Source organism: Anguilla anguilla, chromosome 5, assembly GCF_013347855.1.
Source record: "Anguilla anguilla isolate fAngAng1 chromosome 5, fAngAng1.pri, whole genome shotgun sequence".
Lineage (NCBI taxonomy): Eukaryota > Metazoa > Chordata > Actinopteri > Anguilliformes > Anguillidae > Anguilla > Anguilla anguilla.
In genome coordinates this window covers 32,218,950-32,243,679 of record NC_049205.1, presented here as the reverse complement: position 1 = coordinate 32,243,679, position 24,730 = coordinate 32,218,950, and the positions used below count along the sequence as shown (strand labels likewise).

Genomic DNA, 24,730 nt, shown 5'->3' with positions numbered 1-24,730 from the left:
AATGAGCTAGCCTTCTGGAATTTACTGTGGCATTTTTAGTTTTGCTGTGGTTCTGTGTTTACAATCAAAGTGTCCTCCATTCCAACCCTGCTCACTCACCTTTAACCATTTTATATTTTATATCCTTTTTTATACTTTTTTGGTATGTTTACATGTATTAGCCCATGGAAAGCTGTTTTTTCATGTTGTACTGTTATTAGCTCGTGCTAATTAAATTTTTTCTTCCTTGTCATTAGTAGAGAATTACTCTCAATCAACAAATCCATAATTTAGGTAAACATGTTATATAGATAGAAATGATCAGATTTCAGTGATCAGTTTTATGCAAATATTTTTCTTTGCAGATTCTCTGGATTGGACCTCATGTATTGGGCTGTTACTTCCCACCATGCCACTGCAAGGCCTTTCATTAGCCCATGGAAAGCTGTTTTTGCGAAGCCCAGAGCCAAGGAGCCTCCGTGCTGGTGTTGGAAGATGTCACAGTTATCAATGAGTCTCCACACTTTCACAAGAAAGAGCTGTGTACATCAGGATAGCAAGCAGGGGAGCACCATCCCTACGGGAGGAGCGTTGCACACACCTGTCATGATAAAAGAGGTGCTGCACTGTTTGGGCCTCAAGCCAGGACAGGTCAGTTAATCTCCTCCTCCTCTCCCATGAGAAAGGTTTCCCTTGCTCAGTGTTGCTGACAATTGAAAGCCGGAAAATGCCACATCTAGTTTTAAATCTCTTGTTCCCCAAGAAAATGTCATTTCTCAAAGTTATATTATATATATATATATATATATATATATATATATATATATATTTCCTGCAACTCTGTTATTTGCTGTGGAGCCAATTTCAATATTACGTTTGGTATTCAGTAATATTTAAATTATTACAAGCATTTAATTCGGTTTTTTTTTCCAGCAAAACATAAATAGTTTCACAGGTATGCACAGGGTTTTACTTCATTTTAATTATGATAGTTGATATATGATAGTGATATGGTATGAGTAGAACAGATCTCCTGTCGTCATCTATAAAAATCTTTGCCATTTTTATAGATTAATGTGGTTTGGCTTGTTCAAGAATGCATATATCTGGTCTATATGTCCTGTTCATGGCAGCGGGTGGTTCTTGCCTGAATCCAGAAAATTTTCTTATGTTGTGAAGAACAGTGTTCTGACAGTGTTTCAGAAGTATGGCATGCAGAGATGCCCTTTATGATGCTGGAAAGCTAGGTATCAGATTGTAAAATCTGTCATTTGCATTGGACATTTTTGTTCGACCATCTTTTGGCACCTGCATGCGTCTTCATTTGAAAGTGTGATACATTGACTATCAGTTATTTATTAATATTTCTTATCATGGTAATGCTGATTTAATTTTCCTCTCATCAGTAAATTTTGCATTTATCTTTATTTTATTTATACATTTATTTTAGCTTTTAAACCTGACAGGTTTTATTTATAAAAAAAGACAATGTAGCCTGATGGAACTGAATGGAGGCTATTGTCTAACACATATAGCTTGTCTTTGAAAATTTTTTAAATTTTTTTTTACGTATGCAATGTATCAAGTCAATGTGTTACTGTCACTACTTCTCTGGTCCCCCATTAGAACCGACGTCAGGCCAGGGAATCAATTGACTTGCAAATGAAACTGCCAGAAGATTTCTCCCATAGCTTTTCACTATGTCGTATTTTCACTCAAAAAATATAATCGTTGGACAGGTGATGCCTGCAATATTATTAATTTGGCTAGTTCAAGCTTGATTAACTTGAAGACGTCACATATACTTATTACGTGCAAATACTGTCCGTAATCGATTTCCAAAATCAAGTAGAATTGTAGGCTACCTGTATTGGCATTAAAGTAAAATTGTTAGGCCAGTATCATACAGTATCTGAACAAAGAAAAATCACAGCTTTAGATCTGAAATACCATTGCCCTGTTGGATATTGGCACCACTGCTGTGTTCCCTGTAAAATGCATTGGCAACGTTTGCTACTATCATGCAAAAATATCTGCCAACTTGTATAGAAACCTGCATTGGCATAAAAGTAAAATCATTAGATCAATATCATATTTGCACAAAATTCCAGCTTTAGATTTACACCATTATCCGTAGGATATTGAAAGTGAAATTCACTGTCTAAAACGGACAAGATTTATTGTGTCACCACTATGACTGCTCTGCCCGATATAAAATGCTTTGGCAAAATTTATCTTGTCTTGTCAATCTCACAATTGAAACCTTTTTTAAGGCAACATATTTATTAGGCCACATTTGGTATGTTTGGGCCTTTATTGCAAAAGACAAGAAGCAAATAACCAAAGCAGTTTAGGTCTTCAGTCATATAGTCACACAAAAGTCCACTTAAAATACTTGGACTTGGACATGGTCACTGCCTCATTTCACAGTCTTATAAGTGATGTTCCTTAGACATTACCCTTTCCTCCAGCAGTTTTTAGGTCGTTGGTGAATTTCTTCTTCAGTATTTTGTGTTATATCAATGTAAAAATTCAGTACTGATTTATGTGAAGTCTCATGGGTTCTTGTTGCTTGTTTTCATCCAAATTATATTTTTGTTTATTTTAACTTGGTTATTGGGATTTCTGTGAATTTACGTTTTTGAAGAAAACTGTCCTTGGTGGCAAATGTTTAGATTTCCATTACTTTTGACTTATTGTTTCACAGAATAATACAGGCAGGAAGGCACTGCCACCTGTTTGGAATACCCCAGCTTGTTTCCAACACACTAAAAACAGAATTATAGTCACAACTAAACCTGTCATGACAAAAACAAATCCACTTTGGGTCTGGTCAAAATGCAACATATAGGCAGACCATGGTGTGCTCAAACTTTGCATGCAGCCTTCCCTCCATCAAATATTTGTCATAATAAACTTAAACTGCACTCCAAAAGTGAAGTGTGCCAGAGAGAAGAATATAAGATAATTATATCATGTCTTATTGTCTGTTGTATTGGTCTTGGAGTCAGTTCCTTATTAGATTATATGCTGTGTAAAACCTTTTTCATGAAGACTATGAAGGCTAATTTTTGTTGTGCTAAGGTGGGACTGGGTGTGGAGAATCATGAAATTCTCTGTGTCTTCATTGATTTTGTTTGCTTCAGCTGGTTCTGGATTGTCAGGATTTTTTTCGCATGAGCTTCTGTAAACACAGATTTCACATTATGCTGATTTCACAATAAGCTGCTGTAATTAGAAGATGCATCTAGGCACATGATAATGCATTTTTGTCACTGGGGATACCACATATATTGTTCAGATCAACCCTAAAATTCTCAATCAGTTAATAAAAAACAACATTATCATGGTTCATATCAACTCATCATGATAATTCTTTGACACGGCATTCATTCTGCCCCACCGCATAGGGTGTTTTTCTGATGACCCTGTTGGGCATGCTCATCTAAACCGGATTTATTATTTTTTTCCTTCAGCAAGAGACGCACGCATTTTAACGTCAATTATCGCCAACTTCAGTTTGCACAGTTCAAGATGTAGGTCTGTGAAATGATTGCGCTACAAGGGCCCACTTTGCTAATGCGCTATCAGGACAGATGGGCATGAGTCAGGGCCTTCTGCTCTGGTGGGCAGCTCGGGAGGGTGTGCCTGGCCCTTGGGCGACTGCGGCACGAAGCGAGCGCAGGCAGGTGGAGCACAAGGGTCATTGGCTGAGTCAGGCCTTGTTCTGCTGCAGTGCTGCTGGCAGGACCCAGCGCTGTGTCTCCTCACTCTGGTCCTGTGTTTAGCACCTCTTAACTTCTTCGCCATCCGCCCAAGGGCCAACTGGTGCGTGGGAGGCTGCCAAAGGCTCATCAGATCTCCCCTGGTTTTCATTTAGTCAGAGTCCACCGATAAACATGCATAAATGCATGCCAAGGTAAACGGCACACTTTAATTGAAATCTTTGCTACGTAGAAGAGACAGTTTATATATAAATGGCAATATGGATTTTATGCCAACCAAGTACAGCTTTTAAGGCTTTTCATATGTATGCAAGAACCAAAAATAAACCAATAAACAGATCCACAGTAACTTGTATGATGTACAATAAATACAACTCAAAGAGGCAGACAGTAGTCATTTCAATATTAACTCTAGCATCGGGTTTTATTTGTCCGAATAAAACATAATGGCGCATAATCTGAATGGGTTCAAGTTTACTCGCTGATGATTGTGAGAAAATGAATGTGACCTGTTCATTGACATCACAAATTTATTCTGTCAAAAATGTAAGGAAGTGCAGGTTCTCCCTACTTGAGTATTCATTCTTATTGTTTCTAATTAGGGGTCCAAGCAGCAAAGCTGGTGGAACCCTATTGTATCTGTTAGGATTATTATTAGGGGTCCAAGCAGCGAAGCTGGTAGAACCCTATTGTTTTTGTTAGGATTATTATTCTTATTATTTTTAGGGGTCCAAGCAGCGAAGCTGGTGGAACCCTATTGTTTTTGTTAGGATTATTATTCTTATTATTTTTCTCCGCTAAAGGTGTCTGAGGCTCAGCAACCATAGGTCCTAGAGCAACCAAATTTGGCAGGTGGGTTCCTATGGCCCCCCACTACTCAGGCACTAAAAATCACCTATGTCTGCCAGATGGTGGCGCTATAACAAAGGGTCATGCATAAAAGGCCATAACTCCCACACCATAAGTTAGATCAACACAAAACTTCATCGACCTATGCATCTGAACGTGCTCTACAACTTTGCTTTTGGGAGCACCTATATCCGCCATATTGTTTGCCCGCCATTTGGACTTTTTTATTAGTTGGGGTGCGGAAGAGCTGGAGCTCCAAATCTAAGTGTTACGACATCTAGTAAACTTCTTTACGGCAAGCGACATCCATGGCGACGCAAGTAATCCGACACCGTAGGGTCTAGTTTTTATCAGTGAGGGGAGGGTCTGAACGTCGGGGAAGCAATGGAAGACAGTGCCACCCAGAGTGCATGCTAGGCTACCAAATTTTTGTTAGTAAAAGCTTTTTGAGAGGATGAATAATTACTTTTCTTTGGCATGGATCCATTTGAAGACAGTATCAGGTGAGTTCGTTTAGTCTTTGCATCTGTCATTATGCTGAGAAATAGCTAAACCATTTTATTGATAGGTTCTGAGTTTCTGTGCAAACGCGCTAAAACACGCTGGTATAATGAAACAATGACGGTAATACATATATAGTTTGCTTCGTTCCGTTGCTACCATAACATAACACAACAGATTATCTTGTGTCTACAGCTGCAGTTTCTCGCTGCAATGACTAATATTGAATATAAACAAAAGACGCAATTTATGCTGTACTCTGCCACTGTCTAAATACATAATACAGTACTCTGAGCGTAGGAAGCAGTTAGCATGGATGGCGAGTTGATATTTTGTTTTTTGCTACTAAAAGTTTGTTAGTAAAAGCTTTGCGAGGATGAATCATTACTTTCCTTTGGCATGGATCCATTTGAAGACAATATCGGGTGAGTTTGTTTAGTCTTTAAATCCGTCATTATGCTGAGAGAAATCGTATTCTAAATTGACTGTAAGCTTAGGGTTGTAACTAGGTAGCTGTTTCGTGGGTGACTTAGTTAATGCACTCGTCTTAACTATTGCTTGTATTTTTGCATGGACTGCGTTGTTGCTGTTCTTGTTTGTGTTGGTGTTAATCAGTTTAACCTACAGGGTCCAAGTTGAACTATGCGCTTGTTCCCTGCACTTGGAACGGTACTTCTCTCTAGGGTTTTCGACACACTTGTTCCTGGTTATGGTTATACACTTTGTTGTACGTCGCTCTGGATAAGAGCGTCTGCCAAATGCCTGTAATGTAATGTGATATTCCGTAGCAACAAGATAAACCAGACATTAGCCCTAAAATATGCCAATACAGCAGTGAAAACGCTGCTCACTGAATAACGAAATAAACGAGACAACGTTCTTTTAAATTATACCATGTCATTATACAGTCAATATCTGGGACTAAGCATTTAATAAATATACAATCTTACCATCGGTTTTACGCGTAGAGATGTCCCTTTTGCGAATGAGTGGTCATATATTGTCTTGGACAATCCGTTTGTGAAATATACGTGCATATGTGACGCCTGGGTCGGCTACCTTCAAAAATAGCTGTGCGTAATACCACACCAGTTGCTTACGGCGTTGTCGCCCTTTTTAGTACAATTTGGCTTGATTGACAATTCATTTATTCAGTAGGTGAGAGTATAAGCTTTCTAACGATGTATAACATGATTCTGATGATTTCATGTCTGATTTTGCTTTTGGAATAGCGTTTTATCGGTCAGCGTAACCGAAAATTTTCTTATATGCCAGTGTCTGAATAAATAATACGGTAGGCTACTCTGCGAGCAGCACGCAGTTCGCGAGTTGATATTTCGTCTTTTTTTTAGTTTTTTCTCAATGTCATATCTATTATTTGAAATGTGTATTATTATTCTGTCTGTCTCTGAGGCACTCTGAAATGTGCATTCTCTGCTAACCTGAGCAATGGATTGGAATATGTGTCTGACGTAGTGTTGCACGGTATACCAAAACTTCAGCACTTTTTCGGTACTTAAAAAAAAAAAAAAAAAAAAGAAACGGTTCGGTATTAGAATATTCCGACGTTCGGCAGTTTTGAAATGTAAAAGCCAGGGAAATTTGTCTCCCGCATTACTGATTGAGAGGATGAAAAGTGTAATTTGTCAGAATCTTCGCTAGATGGCAGTAGCAACTAATGTTGCCAAGTGAGGTGACGTGTGCTTGTGCATTCGTTCGCTGATACAGCGCAAGCTTTGACTCAGTTGACTTCAGTAGCAGTAGGTGTTCTAATATGTAAATATTTCATTATAGGAAGATGCTGAATTTTTATTAAAATATGCTGTTTTTAGATCTATTTAAAAGTGAAAGACCTGTTGAAAGATTATTTAGTTTACAATTGTTACATTTTTGAAATATATTTAATATATTTTTCTATTGTTGAGTGTTGTAACACTATAGGCCTATGCTTATTAATATGTTGAACAGGCTTCAACTTAAAGGTTGTTAATAAACCAGGTTTTCAATAAACCGTGAATTCGAAAATGAGGTCAACCCTTGTGGACAAGGGTTACGTTTCTGATCTAATTTCATTATCGTTAGGTAAGAGTATCGAATCAGCATGGTTTAAGTTTCAAGTATCATTTCTGTATTGAGTATCGTGATACTAAACCTGGTATCAGTATCAAAGTCAAAATTTTGGTATCGTGACAACACTAGTGTGACGCCTTTTTTAGTTGCGGCGTAGAAACACTGCAGCTGTACATACACGCCGGGCCATCTAAGTGTTACGACATAGTAAAGGCCTTCACAGGAAGCGGCCAGGACACATCCATGGTGACGCAACTAAGTCATCAGACAGCATGTCTTAGCACAAATTTGGCCATAAGTCATCAATATTTTACTACGTCAGACACATATTCCAATCCATTGTTCATCATGATATTCAGTAGATATGTTGGGTGAAGGTATATGATCATGAGGACAAAGCCATTTTAAAATTGCTCCATAGGGGTGCGATAGTGCCAATGCTTGGACCCCTCCCAACGCCACTTGCGGCTTTAATTGTGGTTACATTTATTCCAAATCACACATTCATTACAGATTTCTGTAATTACAATGCCTTATGTAGTAATATGAAAGCATGTATGCAATTCTGCAATGTGTGTTAGCGGATGCACAATTACATTTACATCTTGCTGTTGAGGTCTATAAAATTTAAAATAGGTTTCAGATTTACGTTGTGTATTTAACAGAAAGTCCAAATCCTTCTGGTCTGTTTCTCTGAGGCAGAATATGTTGATATGTGTCTCTTCATTGAGGAGGGGTTGCTTAATTTGAATCTGGTTAAGGTATAACAAACTGTAGTTGCATTATAGCATGTTTCCATGGTTAACAGCATTTTGGATGTCTTCCTAGCTTTACATGAAATGTTGATTCATTGTGAAGGTACATATTATTCTTTGGGGCTCCGAGATTTTCTGTGGAATGATTGTTTTCTAGCTGAGGCTTCTCAGGATAAGTTGAGAAGGACACATCATGTTTGAATTGTCTGCTGTTTTATAGCTTTGGTAGTGGCAGCCTACTGTAAATAGATTTTTTTTTGTTGCAGTTCATGGCAGAAGGCTTTATTCTATGAAGTGTGAGATGCTTGGAATCTGAATTCAGCCCTGTATGTTTTGTTGTGTGTTTCCATGAAAACAGGTTTTGTTGTGGTGGTCTTTTTGGTTACATAAATCAGAAGATGGTTTCCATATTTTATTCTTTTTACCTTTCCCCCACTTTGCTCTGTGGCTCTATTTCAGTTTGTTGAAATAAGAACCATACAGATGAATAATACATTTTTGTTGCTTATCTATGAATATAAATTATTTCCGTTAATACCTGTAGGCTGGCCAGTAACGTTCTCGCAGGGTTGAAGATCAGGGATGGCTTCAGACTGTCCATTCATTGTGTTTAATGAGCATGCTTCACAGTTTGGCTCAGCTGACTGGGAAACTGTTTTTACTCATTCAAACATTTATTTAATTTTCATTATGGCTATGTAGAGTATTTTAAAATGTACACTCACGCATAATGAAGTACATGATTGCGGGTATTTTGCGTATTCAGTGGGCCCCGTGAAGTGTTTTTTTTTATGAAAAGTCAGTGGAAATATTCAATGTTAATCAGGCACTCACTCAAAATCACTAAAATGAATAAGAGTAATATTTTGATCTGGGAAGTTGTTAACCAATCAACTGTACAACCCTCTTTTCACGAGATAGAGTGTATGAATGGAGCACTTTAGAGATGATGGGAGCCGGAGTGCAAATGCTGCAATTACTGCAAGTGGGTAAATCTGGCCATTAAGTACTGAGCAACCTCCCACACAGGAAGCAACCCGAAGCAAGCCAGTGATAAGTGCACAGGTGGATATTCATTGTACTAGTATCCTCTCCGTTACCTGAGTGCAATTGCATGAATATGGTTAGGCTAAATCCTGCTTTTTCTATGCAGACGCTTTTCTCTGTCTGCATCTTTATTTTATTTGCCTTATGACTGAAGCCCATACGCTACAGTGTCTTGCTGCAGAAGCGCAATGGAGAGCTGAAGTTGCCACGTCACTCCTTTCCAGAGAAATTTGCCCTTCCATTTTCCCATTGAGTTTTGTGCTATATTACACAACAAGGTATCCTACCAGATTCTCATCCCCATAATTTTACTACCTAACATATACTTAGTGAAATTATCCAAAAATGTATGTATTTAAATAAAAGTACAATACTGTACTACCAAACGAACTGCACAAATGTTGCGTTTGCGTCACTGATTGGACAATGCTAGTCCGTGAAGGATGTCAACAAAAGAGGCCTATATTGCTTCCAGTTTAATTTAATTTGGCAGTTTGCCCATTACATTCTTTATACTTTTGTATATTATTCTAATTATTAATATGTATTCGCTAGGTAGCAGAGATGTTGCAGTATTTTGTGTCAGATTGTCCACTCGGGTGTACATTTCTGTTATTTTTATGCATTTGCATCTATTGCTACTGTGGATTAAATTAATACATTAGGTTAGGCCCACTGTCATCCCAAATAAGCAAAAGTGATAAAAACTAAATTTGTGCCGTAATCCGAACCACTCTGACTAAACACATCACTCATTTCATATTGCATTCACATTCTTTTTGCTATCATATAAAAAAGCAGACTGTAAATAGATTTAACACTACTGTAGTGCCATTTTCTTTGTTAGCTGGCGGTTGTAATGGCTAACATTAGATAGCCTAATTTGTCTGTCTATGGTAGCTAATGTTAGCTAATAATATTCAGAGTCAGTTCATTTTATTATATATATCTACACACATATATATATATATATATATACATACACACACACACAGATGGGTAATAAATGAAAAATATGAATAAATGAGTGAAGAAACATATACTGCAGCTGCATCTATACAGCTGTACTGCATGATACAACATCTACAGGGATGTGGAAAAAAGTGATGGTTAGATGAGTCATCCTTCAGCATATTCTACAAAAGTCTGAGCAAGTCGGCGAGGGTCCGGTGCCTCTGTTATGATGTGGGGGGCAATTTTCTGGCATGGGTTGGGTCCACTTTAGTCCCCTTAGAGGGAACGGTCACTGTAAATCAATATTTGAAACATTTCTCTCTGAATGGGAGTGGTCTCTTCCAGGATAACAATGCCCCCATCCACAGGGCATGAGGGATCAGTGAATGGTTTGATGAGTATGGAAATGATGTGAATCATATGCTGTGGGCTTCACAGTCACCAGATTTCAAACCCATTGAACACCTATTGGAGATTTTGGACCGACTTGTTAGACTTGTTAGTGCTATCCACCACCATGATCAAAACACCAAATGAGAGAATATCTTGAAAGAATGGTGTTCCATCCCTCCAGTTGAGAGCAAGAATAATACTTTACTGATTTCAGTCAGCCAAATGCTAAAATTGAAAATTTAATAGTTAATGCTTCTGTGTGTGGCCTAAGGGAAAGAAATTATGACAGGATGTTCATGTTGAACTATATCCCAACCCAGGATGCAATTCAACATGTACACTGCACAGCATGTGGATCACTTTTTAAACTAATAATGTATATAGCTTAGTGTTATCATGATCAATGTAACATCTGTTAAATGTAATATATGTAGGCAATACAAACATGATATTGATGCATGTCATGTTACATAAAATGTTGCTAATTCTTGTTTGGTAATGGAAGTTTGCTGTTCTAGCTCTAAAAGCACACCTTCCAGTCTTGCATTCCAAAGCGAGGGGCAGTGACATATAATTGATGATGCACTGTCACTCACTCCATACTGTTGGGAAATGTAGTTTGATGTCGTAGAATACCTGAATGTGATTTCTGCTAATTCAAACCAAACTGCCCAGGGAATGCCACTATTGAGAGAAGGGGCATAGATGTACAACATATTGAAGTCCTGTAATTCTACTGAAAGCCAGCTCCTTATCACAGGTTGTTTGAATCCCAATGGGGAAACTCATTAGGGAAATTTACTTCTGGAACTGAACTCAGTGGAAGTACTGTCACACTTCAGCTCTTTATATGTCTGAGATCTTCACAGTATTTGTCCAACATTTTTCCTTGAATTGAAGCGCTACTACCACCTAAAAGATGAAACTCCTAAGTTAGTCATGTCCAGAAGGAGTGGAGGTGGGGTTCTTATTGCTCATAAGTGACAAAGCATTTGGCCATGTTCATATGCACAGGCTTTTAATGAGAAAAAGGATGGAAAGATTCTTAAGAGGCCACTGCTGAAATAATGCCAGGTGAAATGCATTCTATGCTTAGGATTTTCGTCATAGACCCCCGATGAATAAAACCTAAATAAGGAATATCTTCAAGCAGGAATCCTGGGGGTCAAGTACAATCAATCAGTCAAACTATATAGTGCCCTCCAAAATTGTGGGAAGCGTAGAGTGAACTCAAAAGAGATCAAAAGATGAATGTGAGACAAAAGTACAGACAATAAGCTTTCATTTCATGGTATTTACATGAATATATGTTTTACCATTTTACAGAAATTTTTATTTTGAGTACCTCCATTTTCAGATGTGCAAAATTAAGTTAATGGATTAACTTAAAAGTAAATCAGAGCTGTAAGTTGTAATATTTTGTTGCATTGCCCTTAAATGAAATGATTGCAGTCAAGTCTTCGACATCACTAATCATTTGGTTTCTTCTTTGGAAATGCTTTTCCAGGCATACACTGCAGCCACTTTCAGTTGATCTTTGTTTCGGGGGAAGTCTGTCTTCAGTCTGTTTTTCAGCGAGTGAAATGCATGCTCAGTTGAATTTATATCAGGTGACTGACTTAGAAACCAAACTAGCAGCCTGTTTCTCACTGTTGGAACCATGTTCTGAAGCCCGTTGGCCTCATTAGGTATGTGCCACATGTGCACTCCTCCATTTTGTTTTGAACATGGTGAAGTATGATTCATCTGAGTATATCACATTTGTCCACTGCATGGTTGCTCATTGGGTGTGGTCTTTGCAACACTGTACTTACATTGCCAGGTGTAATAAGTCGTCTGTGCACTGCAACCTGACTGTGGTGTCCTGAGTTTTCAACAGACCGTTCTTGATGAAACTGCCTGCTTACGCCCTAGATTGAAACTTGCAGTCAATTGATTTTGAGTTACTCGCCTGTTTAGCCTTGCACCTCAAACTAATGCATGGGCATCACAATTCAGGAGGATGTGCTCCTGACCACAGTTGCCCTTTATTGATGATGTGTTTCCCTTAGAGTGCCATGCCAATATCATATCTGACACTGTTCCTCGCAAAATTTAATCACTGAAGCTCCTGCCAAATGTGCCCCAACAATCACCCCGCATTCAATGTCACTGCGGTGTTATTTTCTAACCATGCTAATTATAATTACAGGCAACCAGACCTGTCCAGTGTTTTTGCCCTGTGCATGCTAGGATGTTAAATGCATAATTACAAATCACAATTGTGAAACACTTGCTTTAAATTTACTTTGTATCCCTAATTTAAATGTTTTCACCTTTTTGGCCATTACTTGTAGGCTATATCCATCAGTTCAGTACATAAATATAAAGGTGGTTAAACAGCTCAAAGGATGGTCATCAGTACAAAACAGCGGGCTTACAAACTGGAAGTGTTTTATGTTCTGAAAATAAAATGTTTTACCCCCAAAATTTTAAGTGTGATTGGGGATCGAGATGTTTGTTAACATATGATGCATACATGCTGTGATTTGGGTACAAAGCCATTTGAATCAGAAAAATTGGGGAGTGCGTATAGGCCTTAAACCTCAACATCTTTGCTTTTCAAAGTTTTGTGTGATAAAGTGGTCTGGGCTTTACAGTCTTTATGTGTAAATACATTTTGATTGCATTCATATATGAACTATGGAAGTGATTAGGCCTACATCTGACAAATCCTATTTATTGCTTTTCTTATTTAAATTTGAAGTATGCTTCTATGTTTGCATATTTTCCCCTTACATTTAGTTCTTTAATAATGCTGCACATGCACTCACTGTTGGGAAGTGTTGCTCAAACAACTCCGATGGATGTAATGGATGTAATGTTCTCTTACATTATAAGTCACTCTGGATGAGGACAGCTGCTAAATGAATGTAATGTGAACAAATTTTTTGAATTGTCAAGCAGTGCAAAGCAAATGTAAAGAAAACATGGCCTTTCAGCTGCCCTTACAGTATTGGTGGCTGTATATGGCTATATCTCTCTACAAACCAACTCAAAATGAACAATTAATACATTTGAAATTGCATGCATATTGCACGTTGGTGAGATGGTTGATGAGATGTTTTAGTGCTATTTTAAAAGCTATTTTTGTTATGCAACATCAAAATGTTTTGTAGTACAGTCAGTTGCATTCAGTTGCAGGCTGTCTTTGAAATAGGTGCATTCTGTAGGTTAATAATAATAATAATAATAATAATAATAATAATAATAATTATTATTATTATTATTATTATTATAGTCATTTGTCATAGTATTTGTCATCATCATTTCTTTCATTATGGTTGTGTCATGAAGGAACACTGCAGTTCTAACATTTTCCCATCTGCTCTTGCCCTGGCCTCCTCCACCTTGCCTTGTCCATAAATTACACAAACTAGATAGACCTCATTAACCAACAAATTAGCCTCTAAAAGATTACATTTTACACAATTGGATAGTATTCTATTCACCTTGATGCAGATCCGCTCCGCCAGGCAGATAACCATTTTACTCTAATTATTTTAGCCATCAAGATGCAATTGAAGCATTTGGCTAATTGAATAATGGCCAATGTGAGGCCTGCACTGTGATTACTGATGGTGATCTGAGAGGCTGGCAAGACTCATGCAGCTGCCTGGGAACAAGGAACCGCTCCCACCCCCTCTGCTTCACCACAGGATTAAGTTGTTTTTTTCTGAACTGGGGAATATTGGGTCATTTAACATGGCATCGGAGAGAGATCGTTGTACTTATGCATCATCCCCATCGGTAGGCGGAGTTAAAGGGGAATTCCACTGTAAAATGAAGCTTTACTTGTTGAAGAGCAGGTGTCTTCCTGATTATAATGAGCTCCCAGTCAGCTGTCTACCAGTAGCACGTGCAGTGATATGGCCACAAACTACTGTGCATGCTCCAGGTGCCCTCTTTACTAGGGCAGGTGTCAGACAACGCCAGCCACAGCTTGCCTACTGAAAACAAACGGAGGGGCTGGGTGTTACTACTTGGCTGGAGAAAGAGTAAGGGTAAAGCCACACATCCTCTGACGAGAAGCAACTTTGTAATCGCCTCCATTCATTTCAATGGGAGCTGATTTGAACAGTGCCAGACGATCTTGTCGTAGGATGTGTGACTTTACCCTAACGTTACTCGCTGGTAAGCTTGCCACTAAAGAAAGAAAATCTAGGTTTACGAGTCTAGTTTATTTTACTTTTGAAGTTCTAATAAAAAGAAAATGCAGCTTAAGTGGAGCACATTGCATTGCATTAACATAACTACCATTTCAATAACTGTTAAAAGTGATTTCAGGCAATGTTAGAACTTGTGTGCAATATTTGGTTTTCATAATAAATCTGGCAAGAACACACATTTTATAGAATACTGTTGGTGAGAGAGATTGGGGGATAGATGGTGTAAGCCAAGCAAAGTGAAATGCATAGTTGACATTCCCTCATATGACAGCTGATATGGATATTCTCCACAACTACACATTTCAATAAATTATCTGACAAAAATGTCACGCTTATCTCTTGTTCATGCATTGCCGTTTGCCATTTCTTTTCTAAATAATGCATTAACATCGAAACAACCTGCTTGACTTGTCATTCGAATAAAGACAAAAGTAGCCTATGTGGGCCTGAGAAGTGAATTTGCAGTATTACCAGTTCTACTACCAATTAAAATATAAATGTTTTCACCGTAGGCGTTTAGTTCGCAATTCGCAATTCGTCATTCTACTGCAAGCAAGGACTAATAATGTTTTCAGTGGCTGCACTATATTGCCTCAGTAGCAAAAAATGCAAGTAGCATTAAGCTAACATTAGCCAACTTGAGCCTGTTTAATTAAAAAGTAGAATCAAACGTGAAGCTTGCCCCCTACAATATAATTAACAATAGTAGGCCTACACATTTTTTTAGTAGCTTCGATGTGTCTAGTGTTGGGTTTGGCTGGCATTTTTCAGTGAGCATTGATTTGACCACCGTCTCTGGTTTACCCTGCTAATGTGCTCCTGTATTCGTACTATGCATGCCGTTTGTGTTCCCCACCTCATCCAAGGACAGTGGATCCTTGTCAAAAAAGGCCCATAGAGGCAGAGCATGGGAGCAGAGTGGAGTGGTAGGAAATTTTGCTCCTTGCTCATGCGCATCTGTTTGCACACCGCTCCCCCGCTCCTCGCCCTTTTCCTTGCTTCGCTCCAAAATCGCTCATCGCTTACCGAAAAAAAGGTAGGGTCAATATTGGTAAACTGGGACACTTTCTGAAAATTTGCCTTTCAGAAATAATAATTTATGCTTCACCTCATTCAAAATGCCTCAAGATGTCCTCTACACCATACAAAAAAAGAAAGAAATAACAAATTCAGACTCTGCTTCAAACACAAAGTGTCCCGACCTCAAGTTTTGTTAGTTAATACTGGTAAACTGGGACACCTTCACTGGCAAACTGGTACACTGGTCTGTTAAAATAACGCACACAAAATCAAAAACACTTGTGTATCTATGTATAAATTACATAAATAGGCCGCTAAAAATGACTAATTCAACTTTTCTCATTCAATAAATTGCTTCACATACTACATAATACAACGAAAATCTAGCAACCCTGGCAAAGGGGCTTATTTAACTGGTGCTTCAAACCAATGATGGCAAGGTCCCTTTTAAGTAATTATGTGAAATAGTAGGTGTTTGGCAACTTGGGACAAGGGTTAATCTGAGGTAACATTATTTACCTCAGAATGTGACGTCACTTTACAGTTGAGGCCAAAAGTTTACTTACACCTAGGCTAAAGATACTCAAACTCATTTTTTCCACAACTTATATAGCTACAGTTGAGACCAAAAGTTTACATACACCTAGGCTAAAGATATTAAAAATTTTCTCAACTCTGCACATTTAATGTTACCATACATTTCTTTTTGCAAGTCAATTAGGGCATCTACTTTGTTCACATCAGAGGTAATTTTAAAACAATCAATTAGAGACAGATTTATTTCAGCTTTGATTCACTATATCAGAATTCCAGTGGGTCAAAAATGTACATACACCAAGTTGACTGTCTCTTTAAACAGTCTGGAAGATTCTGGAAATTGATGTAATTACATTTTAGAAGCTTCTGATTGGCCAATTGTATTTAATAGGAGTTAATTGGCACCTGTGGCTGTATTTAAGGGCCTACCTTTAGAGCCACTGCCTTTTTGCCCTTGATACCATGGGAAAATCCAAGCAACTCAGCCAAGACCTCAGAAAAAAAATTGTTGACCTCCACAAGCCTGGTTCCTTCTTAGGAGCAATTTCCAAACAACTGAAGGTACCACAAGCATCTGTACACACAATTGTATGAAAATATAAAAATCATGGGACCACAGAGACACTGCATCGTTCAGGAAGGAGGCACAAATTAACTCCCAGGGCTGAACGAACATTGGTCCGAAAAGTTCTACTGAACCCCAAGACAACAACAAAGGAACTGATCCTACATCGCCATGGACTGAAAGACTATCACGCACGGAAGAAGCCTCTACTCCAAGGCATAAACCTGGCCAGCCGTCATGGTTTTTGGGCATAAAAATTACCTCATGAATATATGCACAATTAGTGCAATATCACGTATATACCTATAACCCATTTGGCTGGCCAGTTAAAACACTTTAAAGCAATTTTTCTCAGTTTTACCCTTTACATAGTTACTGCAGTTAGGCTTTGTAGGGCAGTGTGGTATAAAGCATTTTAGTTTTACAAATGGGTATATTTTTATTATGGTGGAAAGGAGACGTGCCACCTTCTGGATTCTGAATCCCCAGCAGCTAGAATAGTATGCCACCTAGGGATCTGGGATTGCCATTCTTCGTGAAGCTCACAAACTCCAGTGGTTATTCAAGGTATTGCAGTTTAGTAAGCCTCTGGTGCCAAAAAACTAATTTCCCCATTGAAGTCTATTCAAAGCTATGAATTTATGCTGGCCAAATTAAATAATTTTAAATACTTTTAAACTAAAATTTCTTCACACAAAACTAATTACTCTCCAGGCACCAATTTTTTTCAGAGCCCCACAGAAGAAGATACAAGATTTATTTCATTCCAATATGGTCTGCATGGTTTTACATCACACTCCACACGCCTGCATACACGGGCACATCCGCACATGAACGAGTATGAGGCTGGGATTGACTCATCGACTCTGAAAAGGGTTGAGGTCATCGAGATATACAAGAACTGGAGGCAGCTTCTGCTTGCCGGTTCCATGTAATCCTATGGGAGCTGCTCATTGGCGCATGAAGCCAATTTATGGAGGCTGCTATATTTAACTATGGGGCTTTTTGGCACCAGAGCATGCACACTGGGTACCTAAACGTGAAGGATCATGGTAAACCGGTAATCGCAGAGCAGTGATGTGAGCCTGTGAGGGTGAGCTCCAAGAGAGCTTTCTATTCATCTGTGTAAACTGTAAACTGTGACATTGCATTGAATTTCTGGAATGTCATTGTATGTTTTAGCAGTACGATTTCCCTTCACTGGAACAAAGGAGCCTTGCCCAAACCAAGAAACAGCCCCAGACCATTATTCCTCCACCATCAAACTTTTCAGTTGGCACTATTTGGGCCAGTACAGTTAACACCTGCCAAACCCAGTTTCGTCCATCAGACTGCCAGATAGTGAAGCGTGATTCATCACTCCATAGAACGCGTTTCCAATGGTCCTATGGCGGTGTGCTTTACACCACTCCAGCCGACGCTTGGCATTGCGCATGGTTATCATTGGCTCGTGTACGGCTGCTCGGCCATGGAAACCCATTTCATGAAGCGCTTGACAAACAGTTCTTGTGCTGACGCTGTTTCTAGAGGTAGTTTGGAACTGTATAGTGAGTGTTGCAACGGATGACAGATAATTTTTGCATTCTACACACTACAGCACTCAGTGGTCCCATTCTGTGAGCTTTTGTGGCCTGCTGCTTCGTGGCTGAGATGTTGTTGCTCCTATACATTTCCACTTCACAATAACAATGCTTACAGTTCACTGGGGCAGCGCTAGCAGGGCAGAACAAACTGGGCATTTAACAAACTGACTTGTTGGAAAGGTGGCATCCTATGACAGTGCCACATTGAAAGTCACTGAGCTCTTCAGTACGATCCATTCTACTTCCACTAATTAGAAGGGGTGTCCTTTGGAAATGTAGTGTATCATCACAAATTAAGTCAAAAATAATTTGACCCTTGAATGCCGTACAGTAGCTTACTCTAGGAAAAGCTCAGTCTGTAGTGCACCTACTGTATGTATTTGCATTCCTGACTATCAACTAATGTGGTTATTGCATGATTTTTTTCCACTCGCATCAAATTGTTTTTGAACACTTTAGCCTAGACCTATGACTGGGAACAATTTTAATACATGAGAAAAGTTATTACATCTTACATTCGATGCAATTAACCGGCTAGTTCATACCAATGATTCTCGATGCGTCAAGCTGCAACTGGAAACTCTTTGCAAAACTCATGGTTTGCAACATTCTAAAATTGACTTGTTCATATGAAAGCGACTAGATGAGATGTTGCTTATGGGTACCATAGAAACAATTCTATCCACTTCCTTGTTTACAGTTACTTCCTTTTTGTTTTCAATACTCATCTGACAAATATCCAGGTCAATATAGCGATAATCGAACAAAGAATTAGTGATAGTGAGGTGCTTCCTGTAGCAGCAGTAGCCTAGTGCTAATACAATCAAGGCAAGAGCCGAAGATCCAGTCCCAGGAGGCGGCCATGGATGCTGAAATGCCCAGTAGGCCACATGGAGCGTATGCACACTTGTGCAAGAACCTCTTACCATTGTTTCTTAATTTCACCCATCTTTTCGGTGAGCTGGTGTCACTGTTGCTTTTTTTGATGGGACTACTTACCGTGCACTCTTTAATTACCTCAGTGAATTTTAAAAAATGTATGTTGTCCCCAGTGCAAACACCACCAGCTCCCTGTCGACAGGACTCGTCTAATAAGGACGACAAGGATGGGAATCTTGGTCAGTACCTTCCAGAATCTGGAAGTATACTAATATATAATTTGAATGATTTAAATGATTTAGGCCTATATGCTACACACAGCAGGCTGGTAAGCATCATGGAAAATACTAAGAATGGGGAAATTAAGGAAATGGCAAAAAAGAGGGAAAGTCACAAAACTGCCAGAAAAACCATGGAATCCTTGACACCCACAACTTCTGAGACAAACACCCAGCCATAGTCTACTAATGACTACTGTATTCAGTGAATGATTGTGGCAGACTGGTGCCATCTGCAGTATAAGGGGTATAATTCTGACCAGTTAATGCAGAAATCCATGGGTGGACGACCCCCTCTGGAGTTATGCAGTTCAGCAGTCAGTTTAACTGTAATGACAATTTCTAATTTGGTGGGGAAACATGAAAATAAAAATAATGCTGTGTTTCAAAAGTCTTGTAACAATTTTGTATACAAAGGGGTTGTGCCAATTAATTTTGACCCCAGGCTCTGTTGAAATGTAATAAATATATATACATTTATTTTGTATATATATTTATTACATTATTATTTTTTATTTTCTTGGCATTTTCTCATACAAACTTCAAAACTTTCACTTCAGGCTCTAAAATGAGATGTTTCTAACAGATCTGAATATTAGCTATAAAAGGCTAGTCATTTGGGAGAAATTAAGAAGGTAAAAAAGAAGTGTCAGCATTTTTCTATTTTATTTCTGTGCAAACTGTTGGGGTCAATTTGACCCCAAACATAAAAGGCATCATAAAATGTCAGCATAATAGGATGTAATTTGAATACACATACTAAACAAGTAGTTCGAAAACAAACAGTTGCGCCACATTGGCTTGCATGCCAATATGAAGCCAGCAGGCTTTGACTTGGGTACAGGCTCATTCTTCTCAGGTTACATTGAATAAAATAATGACCGTTAAAAGAAATAGTTTTTTCCCATTATTCTGGTTATCAAGCAGAATAATTAGAATTGAGTGTAGCATCATTTTCTGCTTGGGAAACCTTGTTCTTTGCAAACCTAAAATAAAAATACAGCTGCAAGCAGCAATTAAGTGGTCTAAGCACATAAAGTGAGTAGAAACAGATCTGTGACTTAATTGATTTTTTTTTTTTTGATTTTACATTGTTCTTCTAGCCGTGTTAGATGTACTTGCTTGTAAACAGGAGACAATTTCTGTCAGAAAACCCTCAAGGTCTGCAGGCACGGAATGTCATCAGACATTGTAGGAAGCTGAGGACAACAGATATTCTGTTGTTACATCAGGAAAAAATAAAAGTACAATTTATTCGAATAGTTTCATGGAGGCGACTAAGCACTCTCCCATATCCGCATGTGTTCCCTGCAGTACCAACTATAGAGGCTGCTCAAGCTGAGAGCTTAAACCAAAGGATTGAGGAGTTTTGAGTGCCTGTGGTGGTCAGAAGCTGCCTAAACTCTGTTTACCATCACATGCTGCAACATGGGGCCAACCTGGTGTCCCCCCATAGGGTGATATTGATTGGGAATGTGCAAAGATTAAAGTTATTATCCACTACAGATGATCCAGCTTTGGTAAATAAAAAAATAGAAAACAAACCACAGAAAAGAAAAATCCACGCTGCCGGCGGGGCTCTTGCCCCAACCCTCGAGAGTGCTTCGAGAGTCGTCTGGTCTCCCCCACCTCTGCGGTCCAGCCCCTCCTTCGTCATTGCCTCCACCCTGCCCACATCTGCCGCCACCTGCTGTTCCCCATCACCGCCACCTGGCCCCACCCATCATCTGAGCCACATCACTTATCATATCTTCTGCATATGCTGGTCACCAGTCGGCACCCTGAGCCGACCAGAGGAGGATGGGTTTCCCCCTTGAGCCTGGTTCCTTCCAAGGTTTCTCCCCATCTGCCACAGGGAGTTTTTCCTTGCCACTGTTGCCTTAGGCTTGCTCCTGTGGGGGTTTAGGCTAGGGCTGTCTGTAAAGCGTATTGTGACAACTGTTGTAAAATACGCTATATAAATAAAATTTGATTGATTGATTGAAAAGGAAACCTGTTTGGGAACAGACCAGTGAATATTTAGGAAAGCTCATCGAATGACATAAAAGAATGAAAAGACAAATCACAGCTGGCAACAGCAGAGCCAAACTCATGATGAGGTTGCATATGTGTGTAATATCCCAACTAGCACAGTGATGCAGGTAGACCTTTGTCCTTGCAAACTATGGTATGTAAAACATAACTACCTGCACTCAAAGGTGGAATATTTGCCGAATTAAGAAAACTCTTAAACTGTTACACTTAAACTTACAACAGGATCCTAACTCAAATTATTATGCAACTATTCATAATGTATGATTTTCATGTGAAAACACACAAACTGTGTCAAAACATGCACATGATTTGCATTGTGGCTTGAAAAATATTGCAGTACAAAAACATTGTAATTCAATTCAGTTTTTCATTTCAAATTGTGAAGTGTTCTTGCTTCCCCTTAGTGACACTCTTACATCTCATATCCCCCTGTTTTTTTTACCATCCCATACTTGCTGAAGGATCTAATAAAACCAGAAAGAACACAATGTGAAACAGAGGAAATATTCAAAAGGAATCTGAACATTATCCAGAAGGAACCTGAGCAGTACCCAAAAGCGTAGTATAACTCCCTCATTGGGAGCTTCTCAACAGTCTTTAATTTTAAATTCCGGTTAAAAGGCTCCCTCGGTAATGTTGGTTGTTAACTGACGGAAATTACCACATGGCAACTAAGTACCTCGGTCGATCATGGTAGTCATACTTTTTTTGTACAGTAACCAGTCACAATACAATACAATAAAACAATTTCCAGTATCGTACTTGACAAGTGAGCACCAAGTAAAAATTACGAGTGATGAGTTTATTTCCACGGTGATGAGTTGCACAAGGATTACAAAAATGCTATCAAAAACAAAGGAGAATGAAACACAGAAGATGGAAGATTAACGAGGAACAAGTGTTGCCCCAACACTTATTTTAAATTATTTTCTTTTATTTTGAAGTGCTGTTCATGAGGGTCCTTATCTTTTTTTAAAAAAAAGAATAATCCTATACTATAGTACCGCATTTTTATCTTTTTGCTTGTCAGGTATTAGCATTTTATTAGCAACCAAAAGTAATGAGTGGGCCTTTTATATGTTCTTGAACGTTGTGAAAGCATTAAGTTTAATACTAGTGAGGTGTTTGCTAGATACTTAAATTTTACTTTTAAGGCATTCAGCAGACATTCTTATTCAACATAATTTATAAAGCTTACATTGCTTTTACATACAGTCCATTCATACCGCTGGCTATTTTCTGAAACAAGTTAGGCTAAGTACCTTTCTCAAGGGTACAACAATAGTAACCCCCTGGGAATCAGATTTACAACCTTGGAGTTGCAAGCGCAGTTCCCTAACCATTATGCTACTGTACATTGCCCCACCAGCTACTAGTTCACATTAAGTTCCTATATTTTGATAAACTTTGATGATAATGAACACCCCCCCCCCCACCCCCCAACAATCACACAGACACACACATACATTCCAGGAGGAGCAACTGGAAGAGTGCACTGTACCCTGGGTGACAAGGTCTCACCTTTCCAGAGCTCCAAGGACATTCTACCAGGACATCTGGGGCTAGTTTGGGATTGGCTGGGGGATTGAGGTCACCCAGTGCAGGAGACTACCCCCAAGGGAGTATCATGTGAGGAAACTATACCAGCACTAGGCGCTCCTTGTGATGACTTGCCTCGGAACAGCTGAGCACAGTCGGAGGTGGCCAGCACACCCCAAATTTATTAAAACACAACCACAACCTGTTGTCATCCAATCAGCAATACTGGCTGTGCCGTGGATAAGAGGGGCACAGTGCACCATTCCCAGAGGGGAATAACTCAGAGCTGAAGGCTGCAATGAAGCCAAGGCACGCTTCCCAGTGTCAGGGAGAGACACAAAAATGAAGCTGTTGCCTAGCAACAGCACAGTTCGCATGGCACGTGGCGAAATACACTCGGCAGGAGCTGGCAGCTGGTCCTAGCGTAGGCTGAAGTTTATCAATCAATCAATTTTTTCGGAATAATAAAAAGGGTAACTACATGTTACCAAAGATAGAAGCACATAATAAATGAGATGCCACAGATTAATGGTAAATTACAGAATTATGGGAAATTAAAAATGTCAGTATTTCAATTATAGTTGAATACTAGCGTGGTGCAGAGGGGCAGATCTATTTAGGTGTACGAGTATCATAATAATTAATCTGCCATTATTTACCAGCCATAGGATGTAGCATTGAATGCAGCACACCGAAAAAGTAGCAAGGTCTGTGGAGGTCTTTGTGGTATGAGGAGTGAATTAAATGTAATTATGCATTTATTGACATTTGAGGGGAACATACAACTGGAATGCATATATGAATACATAGGCTAATATTGCCTACACATTCCAGCAGTCATGTACCTTACAACAGTGACTTTTTAAAGTGCAGGTTTTTGTAATATTGTCTCCAATACTATAGCAACAAGTGGAAAATTGACAAATATTACCTCCTCCACACCCAGTGATTTCAGTCATCTGTAAACTTTATGTAATAAATAAGTTGCAGAAATCTTCACACTTGAACGTATACTAGCATATGAATACCTGAAAGTATTGTGTATGTGTGTGTGTATTTATAAATATTAGGGATGGCGATTTTCAATTATTTCACATTTATCAAGTTATCACATAATGTGCTTGTTCTAAATTGATAATTGATTCCTAGCATAGGGAAGAATCTATTTTTAGAATGCATCTTGGCCTGGTGACACCACTCGTTGTGTAGAAAATGCATATACGCACAACATCACACTTCAATACCCAGGTTTTTCTATCATAATAAAGTCTTAGTGTTTATCCTTAGTGTCAATACACACACAGTCAGTGTGAGATATGATACAAACAATTTTATTGCCCACAAAATCATTGCCTGCAACGACTTCGCTGAATACTCGATTCTGATTGGCTGGGACGTGCACATTTTTAAATATATGTCCAGCTATGCAGTAGCACCTGCAGAAGTTCACCATTCTGAATTAATGTGCATCAGACTGTCTCGATAAGTGGAGATTTTTAAGAGAAAGCAAGCCTACAGTTTATATTTCATACTTGCAACAGTGTCCGCTTGAGGTCCTTGAATGGCTGTATAGAGAAGATAGTATATTTGTAGTTTGACTACATTTATAGGTAGTTCAGTTAGTTTATAGATTACAGTGTAGCCTCTGTTTTGAATGTAATTCAGTAGTTGGCTAGCTAGCTATTTGTGACAACAAAATGCTGTGAGATCATTTTTACTTAAAACCAAACTGAATTTTAATGTTATGTTTAATATAATATTATGTATTTGTTACATAATATAGCCTACTTAGGTAGCATTTCCATTGCAATGGA

General features: G+C 38.8%; 1 protein-coding gene across 3 annotated transcripts in view; it reads left to right on the top strand.

Moving 5' to 3' along the window:
- The window catches only part of mettl15 (methyltransferase like 15), a 225,612-nt gene that overhangs the window by 4,762 nt on the left and 196,120 nt on the right, over positions 1-24,730 (top strand). For all 3 annotated transcript variants that reach the window (XM_035417755.1, XM_035417753.1, XM_035417752.1), the window contains exon 2: positions 345-630. In XM_035417755.1, the coding sequence (XP_035273646.1) occupies positions 364-630 (267 nt within the window). In that variant the 5' untranslated portion in view covers positions 345-363. The remainder of the gene's footprint in view (positions 1-344; positions 631-24,730) is intronic.